The sequence below is a fragment of the Ceratotherium simum genome, chromosome 6 (assembly GCF_057802395.1).
Source record: "Ceratotherium simum simum isolate JZ-2026a chromosome 6, ASM5780239v1, whole genome shotgun sequence".
NCBI lineage: Eukaryota > Metazoa > Chordata > Mammalia > Perissodactyla > Rhinocerotidae > Ceratotherium > Ceratotherium simum.
Window position 1 is genome coordinate 32460206 of NC_141905.1, and position 17436 is coordinate 32477641.

General features: G+C 37.1%; 1 protein-coding gene across 7 annotated transcripts in view; it reads right to left on the bottom strand.

Annotated features, from left to right (window-relative positions):
• Positions 1-2784: 2784 nt before the first annotated feature.
• The window catches only part of TET1 (tet methylcytosine dioxygenase 1), a 142342-nt gene continuing 127690 nt past the window's right edge, over positions 2785-17436 (bottom strand). For all 7 annotated transcript variants that reach the window (XM_087432111.1, XM_004427056.3, XM_087432112.1 and 4 more), the window contains one exon: positions 2785-12299. In XM_087432111.1, coding sequence (XP_087288237.1) covers positions 11287-12299 — 1013 coding nt within the window. In that variant the 3' untranslated portion in view covers positions 2785-11286. The remainder of the gene's footprint in view (positions 12300-17436) is intronic.

Genomic DNA, 17436 nt, shown 5'->3' on the forward strand with positions numbered 1-17436 from the left:
AGAAATTTCAGGTGTACATCCTTATACTTCTATTTCTGCATGGATTACATCATGTTCTCATGTTCACCACTCCAGGAGGTAAATATTGATTGATGTAAGCCAATTATGGTAATTAATTTTCCTTGCTAGCGATTGGTTTAGTCATTGCTATGTGACAAAATCTCGGCCAATGAAACATAAGGAGAAATATATTGAGGGCTTTTGGGTTTTGTCCCTGATTAGAAAGAGACTACAAGAGAAACTGCTCTTCAGGACTTTTAGGTAAAGCTAGGAAAGGTTTGATTCTTTGAGTTGTGACAGTGGTCTTAAGACCATGAGGTAAACCTGAGAGAATTGCAGAGAAACAGATCTGAAACTCTGATATCATTGAATTGCTGAATTTATTAACCTGGAATCACTTATCTTTGGATCTCTCATTTTATCAGAAAATGCATTGTTTATTGTTTAAGCCTCTTGTAGTTGTAGCCAAGAGCATCCCAAGTATAAACAATGGGCATCAGAGGTAGGAAGGTCATTACTTTTTTTCCATTTAATGTCTTTCCTATTTTTTGAATTTTGTACCAATGGCATGTCTTTTTTTTTTTTTTTTAATTTTATTTATTTATTTATTTCCCCAAAGCCCCAGTAGATAGTTGTATGTCATACCTGCACATCATTCTAGTTGCTGTATGTGGGACGCGGCCTCAGCATGGCCGGAGAAGCAGTGCGTCGGTTCGCGCCCGGGATCCGAACCCGGACCGCCAGCAGCAGAGCGCACACACTTAACCGCTAAGCCAAGGGGCCAGCCCAAGGCATGTCTTAACTATTAAAAAATTTTTTTAAAATAAAGGTGCATTCCCTTTAATCCAGCATTTTATTGTTTATCATAGTAAAAAATTGGAAATAGTCAAAATGATTATAGGAGGTGATACAATTATGGAACATTAACATGCTTGAACACTGTATAGATATTAAAAGTGATAGGGCGTTTGAGCTGATACAAGAACTACGGGAAGGAGCTAGTCGTATGAGGATCTGAAGGTAGAACTGGGCAGCAGGTACAAAGGCTTTGAGTCAGAGAAGAATTTGGCCTATTCAAGGAACTATAGCTCCGGGTGGCTGGAGCATAGTAAATGAGACAGGTTAGCAGGAGCCGGGCCACCTAGAGCTTTGCAGACCAAGTAAGGAGTTTATTTTTATACTAAGTTCAATGGTAAGCCATTGGAGTGTTTTAAGCAGTGGAATGTCATGATCTGAGATCCGTTTTTAATTTTTTTTTTTTTTTTTTTTAATTTATTTATTTTTCCCCTAAAGCCCCAAGCGATAGTTGTAAGTCATAGTTGCACATTCCTCTAGTTGCTGTATGTGGGACGCGGCCTCAGCATGGCTGGAGAAGCAGTGCGTCTGTGTGCGCCCGGGATCCGAACCCGGGCAGCCTGCATCGCAGCGCACGCACTTAACCGCTAAGCCACGGGGCCGGCCCAATGAGATCCGTTTTTAAAAGATAACTCAGGCTGTTGCCTAGAGAGCATTAAGAAGTTAAAGGATCCAGAAACTATGTTACCAGAGGAACATTGAAGGAATTGTATATTTGGCCTGGAGAAGATTAAAAAAAACATGATAGTTGTCTTAAGAGGTGGATGTTTAGTTAGGATATTGGTTGAGCTATTTAACAGAGAGCAAAATAATAGAAAAAATACTTATTTTTCACTCATGTAAAAGACCAAGTCGAGGGTGCCGGCCCCGTGGCGTAGGGATTAAGTGCACGCGCTCCACTGCTGGCGGCCCAGATTCGGATCCCCAGCGTGCACCGATGCACCGCTTGTCAGGCCATGCTGTGCCGGCATCCTATATAAAGTGGAGGAAGATGGGACGGATGTTAGCTCAGGGTCAGTCTTCCTCAGCAAAAAAAAAGAGGAGGATTGGCATGGATGTTAGTTCAGGGCTGATCTTCCTCACACACACACACACACACACACACTAAAATAAAAAAAAAAAAGACCAAGTTGATAGGTGGGTTAGGAGAGTAGGTCATCCAGGGACCAAGTTCCTTCCATTTTGCTGTTCTGCCATCCCATAGGGTGTTGCCCATGTCCATGGTCAGCCTAACTCACATCTCTCCCTTTTAACCAGTCAGGAAGGAGGTGGAAAATGTAGTTTCCAGCTGCTCAGCTCAACCTGGGGAGGAGGTAGGGTAAGGGGATGGAGTTGTTCCTTTACTAGAAGGAAGAGGACTACTAGGATGCTACAGTAGGGGGGTTAGGTTTCAAACTAGATCAATTTAAAGTTAACTTATCCTGGGATATTTGCTGTAATAGCACTAAAAAGCTATTGTCAATATTTTTTTTCCCCTTCAGGTTTTAATAAATACTTTAGGATATCAACTTTAAAATACTGTTAGCATGCTGTGTTCAGGATTAAGCTTATTAAAATAAGGATGAACCCAAGGGAGTGCATGAGTCAGTCTAGACTCAAGGTGATTAACAGCTCGGCCAGTTACTAGGGATGTGAACTTAACCACTTTAAGCTTCAGAATTCATCTCTAAAATGGGGTTGATAAGAGTCCTTACACAATAGTATCACTGTGGGAATTAAATAATTTATATAAAATGCAAGGTTTCTGGCACATAATAATGATTCCATAAATGTAGCCATCTTGATTTTGTTTTAAACACAATCCATATACTTGGTCATCTCCAAATATTAAATCTTATACTCCTTTGAAGTTAAAAATGTGTCAATTTCATCAGATATTAAACTTTAAAAAGTACAATTTTGAAAGGAAAGAAAAATTAGACTATCAGGTGCAAAATAGAAGTATAAAATTTATTTAAAACCACCCACAAAGTTCTGTGTAATCAGGAATGATACAATTTGCAATAGTTTTTTTAAAAACTCATGACAAAGATTTAAAATATAATTTCAATTACAGTATTCATTTAGCCTTATTCAGTTAGAACAATTAAAAAAAAGAAACTTTATGCTCTAAATAAATGAGACACACAAGGAAAATATAATAGACAATTTCCACAACTATCTTTACATGTATGTTTCAATACTAGTACATTTCAATGCATTTTGCTACATAAACATGAAATCATGTACAACTGCTGTGCACCAAAATTTAGCTTAATTAGGTCTTTCAAGTAACATGCAATTCCAACTCACAAGTCTTCAAGTACTGCTAGTAAGTGTTCCCTTGTATGCAGAGCACTACATGTTGATCCTGAATTGAAATCATCATAATTAAGATTATCTCTTTCCCTTCTACATGGTGAAGTGCTTTTTCTTTAAACCGTTTCCCCCATATGTTAAGAACCAAAAACAAATATTTGTGGAATTTTAAAATCTTTTCCTTACTAACTTATTCATTGTATGGGATATTTAATACAGTAGGACGGCATTAGGTAAAAATAAATCCCCCAAAGCAAAAAAAATCAAAGGTACAAAATAAATAGTAAATACACTCCAAACAAAGAAAAAGTCAGCTAGAGACAGGAATATTAACTTGTGAAATCGCTATTTCTCTATTGGGAATTCAGTACTACTCTATTTCACCATGGTAAAGAATCTGTGAATATTTTACTCCCACTAATGATAAGCACTCAGTCTTCTCCTTTGAACATGTATTGATATGCACATGAATCTACTTGGTAAGTCATCATATAGCATAAGAGAAAGTGAAAAAACTAGAAATTAATGCTTTTCTTTCTGCCAAGTAGTTTTACAAGTTTCTCTTTAGGGAACACTTCATGATTTCTTAGTAACCCAAAGATGACCATCCACCCATTCGTCACAATGCAAAAGCTGCCCTTTATTTTTACGACAAAACCATTTCTGGAAAAATATTTCTCTTAAAGCACTCATCACAATGTTATCTCACAAAAGTTAAAAAAAAAATATGACCGTACATAGTGATAAAAAATAATTAACCTTTGTTTTTTTTTTTTAAAGACCTGTTTTTGTAAAGTCCTATGTCATCAACCATTTTATATCACAAACAGGCATTAGTGAGGATAGGCAGTTACCGAACTGAATCTCCAAAAGTGGAATTTATTTGACTATTTAGGGCCTGGGTTTTTCATTTGTAACCCATAAATTTACTGATGGAATAGCCAAAATATCCTACCTCCTTATATTTACAAAGAGCTTACTAAAAACTTTACAAATACATCTCATTATTTTTCTTAACTCTCTGAGCACAGGTATGTTAAACCTTTGACCCAGACATTTTATGTGGCTGGAAACAAAGTGGAACAAAAACAAAACAAAAATTCAAATTAGTGGGAGACAGCACTATCTCTGAGATGCCAACGATTTTATCTTTTTACCACTAGTGTCTGGGAACTAAAATAGTTTACCCATCACATTCCCTTCAAGAAACCTGCATTTCAATATAACAAATACATTAAACTTTGATTATGAGTTGCTGACCTTAGTCTTTTTAAAAATAATATTTTTTAAACAATTTTTATTTAGGATGTTTCCCTCTGTTTTAGTAGTCCAGGGACATTCTTTATATAAAATTATTTTTACAGAGGTTAAAAATAAAACGTCACTAATCTAAGCCCTAATGCAGAAGTCCTGGGAATTTGGGGAGAACTTCCAAAGTATGCATAAGAAAATAGCTGGGTAAATAAATAGTGGAAACAAAATAATCCAGAAGCATGTTTTGCATACAATAGTAACTTTTATATTATTCTTAGATCAGGTCTGACAAAATTTCTACTTGATAACACCCTCTAAGTCACAGTTTATGGTGCAGAAATGCATTTAGCGGTCTGCAGATATTAAATATTCTAGTTTCAGATGGGTCGACTTGCTGTTTGACTTGAAGCAAGCCATTTGCTATTTTTGCTAATCTGCAGGTTCCTCATCAGTAAGATGGGAATGTTGTTCTCTGTCCAATTCTCCATGTTGGGGAGAAAAAAGTAGCACATAGTAAAGCAACTTGATAACATAAAACATTATAAAGTACAAGGATTATAATTTTTCTTACTATTGTATTTGCTTTCAAAATGGTTCTTCATTTTGAGCTGCTATTTTTCAGATAAAACTGGTATGGAGTGGGGAGAAGTATTTCCCGGTGTTGCACTGGCAGAGTGAACCTGCAGATTGCTGATAGGAACACAATTCTCCCTCCTTTCTGCACCTTAACGTCCTCTATTGCATTCAAAAGAGCTTAAACTTTTTCATCCAGATTATAAATAGTTCCTATTATTGCCAACAACCAAATTCCCAAAAGGCAAATTTACATTGGAAAATAGATACCACTCACAAAATTGGGCCTGGAGATAAGGAGGAAAACATGCAAAAAAATACTGTCTATTCTATAGATCAGATCCGTTACTAATTCAAAGTCACTGGTCAGATAATTTATAATTAGTATGATGCGTTGTGCAGAAATAGCAAAGCCATATAGAAATAGTGCTAGAATATTTAACTTCTTATATAATTTTTTGTAAAACACTCAAACACTAATAAATGAGTTGAGAGTCAAACATTGTTGGGATTGATACAGAGAGCACTTGATGTTAACCTGTGGTCTTATGTCTTATGATCACTATCTGCTTCTAAAAACTGAATTCGCCTCTAACTGAAAAGGGCTGAATGCAAGCTCTTGATTCTTTTTGGTTTTATTCCAAAAAGGATTTGTGAAACACGATTTTTAAAGACAGGAAGACAACCTGACCAAGATCACTGCTAGTTTTAAAATGAACCACGTGTATTTGTGTAGGTGACATGGGGAATGGAGATAGAACAGAGAGAGGGGAAGCAACAGAGTTTTAATTTAAAGAAAATCAGAGGAAAGGATTAAAACGGTAAAAAGAATGAAAGTACACTTAGTGACACTCTAGCGTCGGTAAAATGAGAAAAGAAAAATAATAAGCCGAGTTTCTGGTCAAAGACTGTACGTTTATACCTACATAAATGGAGAAGAAACCAAATTACTTTCCAATATTGTTTCTCCAAAAATGCAAATGTTTCTGACAGCTGCAAGATTTTTTTCTGATGAACAAGACAAGAGAGAATGCCTTTCGTAACAGCTGCTAGGGACAATATTTCCATTTTTAGAAAAACTAGGTTTATACTGTTAACCAAGTATTTCCGAAGTCGCACTCAAACACAAATGGGTTAAATCCGCTAATATGTTTAACATCTGATAATAACGTCCCTATCTTAGACTAAGTTTTGCTTTAATTTAGGGAACATCTACAGCTGAACAAACTAGAAGAAAATGTGTGACCCAGACAGGATCACGGATATCACAGAAGGTATGGGAAAGGAGCACAGCCAACAAAGAAAAGATTACTATTGGATTTTTAAAGCTAGAAATATCAAATATTGTATACTACCAAAAGAGGAACACATTGTTGGGCCCTTAATGAAGAAGTGAAAATTAAGTGACAAAATAAGAAATACCTTTGGATTACTTGAAGGAATAAAATACCCGCCTTTTGAAGCAAACAGTGGTATTTGATTGGGTGCGCAGAAGAGATAGGGATTGAAAGGAAGTCATCCAGATACTGGAATGCAGAGAATTAAAGTTTGTAGAGTTCAGTGTGGACAAAGAGAGTGATGGCTTGCATAAAAGCCAGTCCCACTGTCTCCAAAATTAACAGAGGAACTTAGTCTCTATTTTACACACAAGACAAAAGCAAAAAGATGCCAATGAATCTCAATACGGTCTACGAAAATACACAAATTCAGCGTCTGATAAACAACATAGATTCTTTCTGAATTCTAGAGCCATGGATGGCATAATTTTCTAAACCTGTTAGAACAAAGCTCATCACGGAGCACAATTTGATTTGGATAAATTCAGACTCCTTCAGGAATCAGAGCACTGATTATATCACTTGGTTAAGTGTGCCGTACTACTGATGTCGAAGTTACAAGTTCAATACACTTAGGGGCAGGTTTAGGAGCTGTGTACAATAAAACAATATTCTAATACATGTAAACAGCCGCATCAAAATAAACTATGCTGGGACTTAATTGTGAGGCCAACTAGGCAGTAGGCGTGAAGAGACTGTACAACAATGCCTAGGTAGTAATATATACAACGGAAATATACTTTCCCAATTATTTCAACCATTCAACATTTTATAACTCCTTATGTATGCCTAACCCTTGTTCCAGGGGAAATAAAAGCCTGGACTGTATAAGTACTTGATATTTGTTTATTGGAATAATAGATGAGACTATTGCCACATTTTGTAGGATGAGTTAACAGGACAGTTTCATAGGTAAAAGTCAGCTAGATTTCCCACACAAGGCCCATAAAACTGCAGGCAGGGGAATCTTGATCCAATTTTACTTATCTTCTTTCCTTGAACCTCTCAGGAAAAAAACCCAAAGCCATTTTATTTTTGGCTTGTACCAAAAAAAGGTTATTTCCCATGATAAAATACCCTCCGGGTGAGCAAATCAAGATTGTTTTTCTACAGTCCTCCTAACCAGAAAGTGGCCTTCATTTGACTGTTTAAATTTTACTTACAAACTTAATTATGCACCAACATTGACATCTGCTCTCTGGGCCCCAGTGATCCAACCATATGACTTCTAAGGTGTCTTCTGGCGCTGTGAGAGGCCACTACCTTATTACCTTATTTCACAATCCCTATTGTAAATGTCTACAAAAGATCAAAACTCACTGTTGTACTAACTCTAGACAAAAAAAAGATTTCCATGCATCAAGAAGTTGTAAAATAGAAGGTAGCTGTATATTAAAGGTCACATACAGCTACTGACTGACTTGGCACATTCAAAGGAAATGCTGTGCCCAGTATCGGTGGAAGTTGTCATGCAATGTCAAAACTTTGTCCCAGATAGAAGATCTCAATGTGATTTGTTTTAAAGACCAAACTTAAATAGTTTGGGATTATGTTCATACATGCTGTTGTGAAATGATAATCAGTAGGAGTCCACTGAAGTAATAACATTACAAAGTAGATTACTTCATATGAATTAAGTTGGTATCTCATTTACATAAGGGTATGCATTCAATTAAGTATGTATTGGGGTTATGTCTTAAGTAAACTGCTTATGGATCTCATCTAGTTGAAATTCTATATTTAACAAATGAAATTATTTCATCAACATGCAGATTGCATAATAAAGATGCTGCAAGGTTACTTAAGATGCAAACCTTTTGATAACATGTTGCAAAAATTTACCTATAGCTATACATTTTTGGCTAGCCTCACTTTCCAATAATATATTTCAGTTAGGTTTATGACATGACATATTTTGTACTTTGTGGATGAATTGGAAAGAAGATGTAGGTGAGGCTGACAAGCACAAGAAAAGTTTTTCAACGATGGCCTAAGAGCCATCGGAAATGAGATTTTGAAGGGCGGCATATTTTGTAGGATTCTACAATAGGCAGGAGTTATTCTTTCAGCATAGTGGTAAGTTTGTAACATATTATGAAGAGGTTGGACTAACTTGGGGGCCATGTATCAATGAATTCAATTATCATACCATGAACAAAGGCAGAAGATTGAAAACCCAATTTGAGTGCTATAAAAGAGGTAAAACAAAAGGTGATCATTACAGTAAAACATAATAGAGGTGTAGAAATAATGTTAGATGACCAGTTTTCTGAGTGAAAATGTCATTTCAAATTTATTTTCTTGCTTCACGAGAAAAAGTGTTCTAAAAGCAGTGTAGCCAGCATACAATCACAATGCTGCATAACATTGAGTAAGCATAAACTTAAAAAATAAAAATCACAGGGCAGACAATGGGATGGTAAACTGGTAAACTTAAGAAATAGAGCCCAACAAGGTAGGAATCAGGTGTGGCTCCCACCATGGGATTATCAGTTGAGACAGGCCATTCATGGTGTTAATTATAATAATGGAATGGAAACATTTTAGTTGAGACTGGATATTTTCATGTACTTGTTTTGGTAAACTAACTTCACAAATCCCAATATTCCTCTAAGTCAACATTGGTGCTTCAAGTTTAGATTGTTAAGGAACTCATTTAAAGTTAGTAATTGATTTGAATTGCTGCAGATATATCACAATGGATTGTTTTGAAGGAAATTTGCTATTTCTTTGAAAAATATGTCTAAGAGTTTCTTTTAGGATTTTAATTCTTCAATTTTACTATGTCTTGGGTGACGATTCAAATAAAAACAAAAGCTAATACTTAAATTTTGCAGACATTCAATAAGTGTTGAACGGAAGAATCAATGGATGGGTGGATGGATAAAGGGTCTTAAAACTTTATCCATTAAATCTGGTGAGGAAATAATTTCTAGTGGGAGCTAAGGCCTAAAATCTAAAACGAAATATCACAAGGGTGTATTCCTGATAGTCTAATACTAGTAAATATCTCATTGAAGCAGCTGAAACAATAAACAATCACTTATTTATATACTTATATGTATAAGAAACCTTAGGCTCACAAAAATATACATGTTTTAAAACGGAAATCTAAGGCACACAAAATACTAAAACAAGTCAATGAATTACCCTATTTTACATATTCAAGAAGCAGAAATCTACTTGTACAAGATGATGGTCTATCAATGGACATTTTGTTATTTACAATCCCTTCATATTCCTTTACTTGGATTAGTCAAAAGCTTGAAACTGATACTTTGCACCATATATTATTTTAATATAAGTTACAACGAGATTTTCTTTAGAGAGCTTGTTGGAACTGTTTGCTTTTGCACCAAAATTGTGAGTGTTAGCAGTTGTGGGCTTCCTATGGCATTTCCAAGGGAGAAGCACCATTAGGTTTTCCATACTCCCAAGGAATCTGACACTTTGAATGTTATAGCACCTCTGCATTTTAACAGAATCAAGTATTTCATTGAAATTTCTTCTTGTTCTAAACATTTTGTTTGGGCAATTCCTTTAGTTTTGCTATGAGTCAATAAAGTAACGGGAAAAAAGAATGGGAGGACTAAAATAAATGGAATGCCTATTTTCCTGTTACTTAGCACATAGGGAATTATCAGAGAAGATGAGTTATCACATTCTGAAAACTAATATGCTTAAACCACTTTGGATTAGCTCTTAATGGACAAACCATACTTATAATACCATTCCTACTGTTTGTTTGGGGTGTAGGTGTGTGAGATGATGATAGGGAATTTGTTTTCAAAAGATTTCTACAGGAATTTTATTCTTATTCTGTACCACAATGACTTTCAGGACAAATAAGGCAATTTGGGATGGGTAGGGTTCTTGCTACTTAATTTTTGTATTTTATAACCCTGAAACTTTAGAAGCATTTGACTCTTCTGAATAGTATTACCTATGTCCCATCTCCTTTTGGAAATACCTTTCATGGATTACATTGAGAAAGCTGGTGTGAAAGTAAATTGGGGCCACTGTTGCTCAACAAATCAGAAGAGACCACTCTTATTTAGTTCCAAAGAAAATGTTAATCAATATTGGTGATATGCTTCCTAATTCCAATTTTAGAGATAATTAACAATTTTTGCATGATCTAAATATTTTATATAAGTAGCTAATATTTGAATGAGAAAGGACACATTAAAAAAACAGAAACCATATACATGATTAGAATACAAACTGCAGTTAACAAGATGGAACTCTACACAGCAAGAATAAATGATTTCTCTTGTATGCAAATATGCACAAACAATAGACGATAGGATTCTTATACTATACTATTTCAAGTTACTTTTAAAAATAGAAAGTGCTTTTAAAATATATATTTACAATTTATGAACAGCCTCCAACCATTACTAACAATAATGAATTATTTTATACAGGAGAGATATTTTAAGAGAGAAAACATTTCATTGGTTTATTTCAAAGGGATATGCCGATTTTCTAGCAATGATTGGAAGATGTTGGAACAATGGCACCATGAAATAATAATTCAGCTTATTTTTTTTAACTGTGTTGATGTGGTTAAGCACCAGGAGCTGTGTAGAGTTAATACTGTGTGTCTTGATTTTACATCATAGTACATGAACCTGTTAAAATCCTCTAAAAATGACTCTTGTTTCATAGTAAACAGACTTAATTTAAAGCACCAAACTGAGTGATTCTATCAAGGCTAACACCTAACCAAAACATTTCTTTAGGTATTTAAAACTATAAAACTTTTATTTTTGCTTAAAATGTGCACCTTCTACCAATTGTCAAAATATAGTCACAGTTAAGAAATACCCACCCCGTTTTTTTTTTTTTTTACCTCAGCCTTCAAATGGGTGAGATGAAGATAGAGTAAACGACAACATGACTTTCTTTTAACAGCACCTTGAAAAAATACAACGCACTAGCAAAGGCATTAAGGGGAGAAAAGCCTTCAGACCCAATGGTTATAGGGCCCCGCAACATGTGTGAGAGCATAAGGGGACACGGTGACAACATTGTCATGGGTTAATGTTAATGCTTTATGAGAAGGAATTTGGTTCAATTCATTAACTTCAGGGCACAGTTCAAGACCCTCATTAGCTGCCTGGTCTTTCTGCTCTGAGGCCTTAATTTTCTTATTCTTAGCTTCTTTAGCCTCGAACTTAATCTTGTTTAGTTCAAAACCATGTTGGGGCTTATTCAGGTTTTTGTGCTGGTAGAAGACAAGGGACAGGCGTGTAGGATGATTCCGGTTTGGGTGTTCAACAGGAGTCGTAGCATGAAGCTCTCGCCGGGCACACTCAATCAAAACAGAGCCGTGAGCAGGCGCTATTGCCACCCCACCAATATTGGCATCCAAGAAGATGTGCTCACTGTCTGACCAATACTCATCAATGTGGGGCAACTTCTCCTCAGCAGGAGACAGGGCGTCGTCTGAGAGGGCATCATCTGATAGAGGCTCATCTACTTCAGAATGCTGCTCGTCTTCTTCCACCAGAGAGGAAGCAAGTTCATGAGGAGAGGTGATGAATGGGGGCTGCTGGTTTGGCTGATTAGAAGTTAGCTGCTCAGATGGACCAGTGGGAGGCTCAGAATAAACCAGGGAATCTGTCACAGGAGTAGACAAGGTGGGAAGAGGAACCACTTCACCAGGCTGTACACTTCCAGTGCATTCCCCAGCAGCTGCATTAGCACCACTGTGTCTTGCAGAAGGCATTGTGCAGTGGGGATTGCTACCTCTTTCTGAAAACCCGTACGAATCTGATGCATCGTTTTTAAAAGGAACTGTTGTGGCTGAAGCACTCTTAGGGGACCAGGAGAAGCCTGGAGATAAGTTTGCCTCTTTCACTGGGTGAGGAATGGATGGAGTCAGTGAGAAGCTTTTAGTGTTGTCTGACTCTTTGAAGATAAAATGGGGTTCAGTTTCACTTTTTATTTCAGGTTGCAAGGCCTCGGTTTTACTCCCTAAACAGAGAAAAGGACACCAAATTTGAAGATAAGTACAAACTACTTTTGGTAGTTGTCTTTAAAAACATTTTTAAAGAGAAGTGCAAAGAATAACATAAAACACTGATGACGGCAATGTTGGCCAGTTTGGCCCTATATAAGTCAAACACACAGGCATGCATTAAAAAATGTGTGTAGTTTGGTAGGCTTTTTCACCCAACAATTCTCCTCAAAGAATTCTTCCCTTCGGAAGTAATCATAAACAAGTTCACAGATTTAGCCAGAAGGATGTCCACTGTTTAAAATAGTAAGATATTAGGGGCCAGCCCGGCGGCCCAGGGTTCGCCAGTTCGGATCCTGGACGCGCACTGATGCACCGCTTGGCAAGCCATGCTGTGGCGACGTCCCATATAAAGTGGAGGAAGATGGGCATGGATGTTAGCCCAGGGCCAGTCTTCCTCAGCACAAAAAAAAAGAGAGAGGAGGATTGGCAGATGTTAGCACAGGGCTGATCTTCCTCACAAAAATAAATAAATAAAATAAAATAGTAAGATATTAGAAATAACCTAATTGGCTATGAAGTAAATAAACTGAAATACAGTGCGGCTGATGATATGATGACACAGAGCAATATTTAACTACTCAAAGAGATGTTTAGACACATTTTAGGTATTGCATGATCTCATTTTTTTTAAAAAAAGTAAAAGTAAGTAATAGTTTATAAGTATTTCTGCATAATGAAAGCATCATAACTGGCAAAGTTAATTATGAGGCAAAAGGAAGTCAAATAAAAAATTTTAGTTGAAAAAAACCCATTTGTAACCCTCAAAAACAAGTGCATTTAAGTTTTGTTTCTTTCTCACTAAGTAGGTAGATCATTATTATCACATTGGCCAATGTGGGTCATCTGCTCTGACATACCCACATAAATCTCACACCAAATGGAAACATTTTTCTTGAGGACATTGTCTCTTTTGAAGCTATAAAAAAACTTTTGGGAGGGCAAAAACAGCAGATTTTAGGACCAAGAAATGGAAAAAGTAAAGTGGCCATGTTTTAAAATAATTAACAATATAATAGCAAACATGGACCCAGTTCAGAAGATCTGCAATTTTTCCCTCAGATGATACAACCTAGAGACACGTTAGTTCTCATTTCTAAAGAGAACTTATACATAGGACCCAAGGAGTGGTACATCAGGAAACCTGTGCTACTATCTGTGGCTGCATCTATTATTACACAGGTTAAGTTGTCAACAGAATATAAATCATGGGAAGGGAAGGGTAGGGTAAAACAGTGATGAGTCTTTTCTTGAGTTGGATAAACTTGTAAAAAAAAAAGTTCTTGTGGGGCCTGGCCGGTGGCGCAAGCGGTTAAGTGCTCCGCTGCAGCGGCCTGGGGTTTGCCGGCTCGGATCCCGGGCACGTGCCGACGCACTGCTTGGCAAGCCATGCCGTGGCGGCATCCCATATAAAATGGAGGAAGATGGGCACGGATGTTAGCCCAGGGGCCAGTCTTCCTCAGCAAAAAGAGAGGAGGATTGGTAGATGTTAGCACAGGGCTGATCTCACAAAAAAACAAAAATAAAATAAAATAAAAAAAGTTCTTGTGCATAAGATTACAAAAGGACAAGAGGTTATGGGCCAAATATTGTGCATATGGCTACTAAAGGGATGTTTATTTAAAAGAATGCTAAGATGCTATTAGGGAATGACACAAAGATGAAAATGATAATTGCTGTTTACCAGCAGCATGAAACCAGATATATGAATCCTAAAATAAACGTAAATTAAGCATCTGTAAAATAAAATGGAGCTATAAGCAAAAAGGAATGATAATTCTTCCCGCCTTGCCTCTTCACGATCTCTTTATTGAATCCTTCCCAGCATTATATAAATGTCTGCATTGCCATTTCTCTCATCTTACAAAAACAAACAACCTCTCTTACAAATATAGAAATCAAAGAAGTTGAGGAATACTCCGTAAATCTAAGTTTGAACATCAGTATAAATTCATGGTGTATTTTTTTCTTTAGGCTCCTTGGAGAACAGGCGGATTTTGGATATGGGGCAGGATTATATAAGATGAGCCTGGAACATCTTGTTGGAGTTGGAAGCTGTCAAAGATGATTGGGGTCGTGACAAAAGAACTCAGAAACCAGCTTGATGGGTTTCTACTGATCAAAGATGGAACAATTTGAGGATTTTTAAAGCATTTTCAAATTTAGTTGGAAAAAACCCCTACTTAATATGCATTGAAATATAAACTATGTTATAAACCATGAGATCCAAATGATACTAAATTTTTAAAAACCTGACCACACTGGAAGTGCTTGGGAACTAACGTGTATTCTGAAAACTGGTGAATAAAGGCAAATAGCTATGCATTGATTCTGATTTCCCTACATGAACCATACCTCAGAATTAACAAGTTATTGATAAGGACAATATTTCTTTATAAAAAAAGATCAACTAACAAATGAAAACAAATGATAGACTGTTACTATAAATGAAATAAAGAATATAGAATATGATAAGTGTTTCTAAAATTGTCAGGTAAAAAGTTGATAATATAATCAGCAAATCGGGTTGACAGCAAATGACTCATGGATCAGTCTTAATGTCACACAAAAGAGACACTATCACACACTATGTACCTAATGTGAAGAAACAGAAGTGTACAAATCACAGAGTGTACCCGCCATAGTAATTTTTTTTTTTTAAATTGAAGCTGAATTTATCTCTACAGGACAATGGTTTCTGCTATAACAAGAAAAGAAAAAAAGAGAGAAAAAGAGTGGCTGGCCTGTGGCATAGCGGTTAAGTGCACGCACTCCGCTGCTGGTGGCCCAGGTTCGGATCCCGGGCATGCACCAACGCACCACTTGTCAAGCCATGCTGTGGCGGTGTCCCATATAAAGTAGAGGAAGACGGGCACAGATGTTAGCCCAGGGCCAATCTTCCTCAGCAAAAAGAGGAGGATTGGCATTGGATGTTAGCTCAGGGCTGATCTTCCTCACAAAAATAAAAATAAATAAATAAATAAATAAATAAAAGAGAGAAAAAGAGGAAAAGCAAGCTTTAAATAAAAAAAGGCATAGGAGACACATGAACTAAATATAATGTGTAACCTTGTTTGTATACTGATTTAAACAAACCAGGGCCGGCCCCGTGGCTTGGTGGTTAAGTGAGCGCGCTCCACTGCTGGCGACCCGGGTTCGGATCCCGGGCTCGCACCGACGCGCTGCTTCTCCGGCCATGCTGAGGCCGCGTCCCACATACAGCAACTAGAAGGATGTGCAGCTATGACACACAACTATCTACTGGGGCTTTGGGGAAAAATAAATAAATAAAATCTTTAAAAAAAAAAAAAAAAAAAAAAAAAAAATAAACAAACCAAATGTAAAAAACAAAAAATCAATTAGGAGAAAAATGGAGTAATTTGAACACTGATTGGTATTAAGGCATTATTTGATTTTTTGTTTGTTTTAGGTATTATGATTATAAAAGATTCCTTATCTTTTATTGACACATACTGATGAATCAATGGATAAAACGATATGACTTCTGCAATTTGTTATAAAAAAATTGAAGGGGCGGGGCCTGGGTAAGGGTATAGATGAAATAAGAATGGCTAGGTATTGAAAAAATTTTAAAGTGGGAGCATATGAAGGAGGTGGGATTCATTATATAATTCACACACTTTGTAAATTTTTTAAAATTTCCATTTAAGAAAAAAACATCTCGGGGCCGGCTCAGTGGTGTAGCAGTTAAGTTTGCGTGCTCCACATGGGCGGCCTGGGGTTTGCAGGTTCTGATCCCAGGTGCTGACCTGCACACTGCTCATCAAGCCATACTGTGGTGGCATTCCATATAAAGTAGGGGAAGATGGGCACGGATGTTAGTCCAGGGCCAATCTTCCTCAGCAAAAAGAGGAGGATTGGCAACAGATGTTAGCTCAGGGCTAGTCTTCCTCACCAAAAGGAAAAAAAAAAAAGTAAAAAGAAAAAACCTCTCGGGACTGGCCCCATTGGTGGCCCGGGTTCAGATCCCGGGCGCGCACCGACGCACCGCTTCTCCGGCCATGGTGAGGCGATGTCCCACATACAGCAACTAGAAGGATGTGCAACTATGACGTACAACTATCTACTGGGGCTTTGGGGAGAAAAAGAGGATAAAAAGGAGGAGGATCGGCAATAGATGTTAACTCAGGGCCGGTCTTCCTCAGCAAAAAGAGGAGGATTGGTATGGATATTAGCTCAGGGCTGATCTTGCTCACAAAAAAAAAAGAAAAAGGAAAAGAAAAAGAAAAAGAAAAAGAAAAAGAAAAAGAAAAAGAAAAAACCGCTCAACCCTATAACCTTCACTACATTCAACTGATCCCCTTTATAGGCAACCACAAGAATTTCTCCCATTTCTCTCCCACTTCCCCATAAATTCACTTCATTCATTCTCATCACCACTCTACTGAAGAGGTCTGCTCTAGCAGGGCCTCCAAAAGCCTTCATCTTTAAGGGTGAAATCTCAATCTTCATCTCACTTGAAGCAGAAGCAGCATTTGACATGGTTGATCATGCCTTCCTTGAAACACTACATTCTTATGGTTTCACTCCCACCTCACCAGACCCTCCAACTCTCTTTTGCTGGTTCTTCTTGATCTCTGAAACCTCTACAAATTGGGAATTCCCAGGATTTGTCCTTGATCAAATTTCTATCTCCCTCAGTTTCTCTGTGATTCCATTCACTCTCATGGCTGAAATATATCTCTATGCAGTTGACTTCCTAAATTATATCTCTAGCCTGAATCTCTTCTCTGAACTACACTCTTATTCGGCTGCTTACTTAACCTCTCGACTTGAATGTCTGACAGATGTCTGGAACTTGACATGTCCAAAAGTGAGCTTCTGATCTCCCTCTACATCTTTCAAAATCTGTTTTTCTTTCCCCATTCCTCATGACAGTTGGTGGCTTCTCCATCCTTCAACTTTCTTCAGGACAATAATGTCAGGGTAAACCTTGAAACTCCGTTTTGTCCAAACTCCAGATTTAATCTATTAGAAATCCTATTGACTCTATCATCAAAACATATCCAGAATCAGAAATTTCTGATGTTCTCCTCACTAGCCTCTCTGGTCCAAGTTCCATCATCTCTCTCC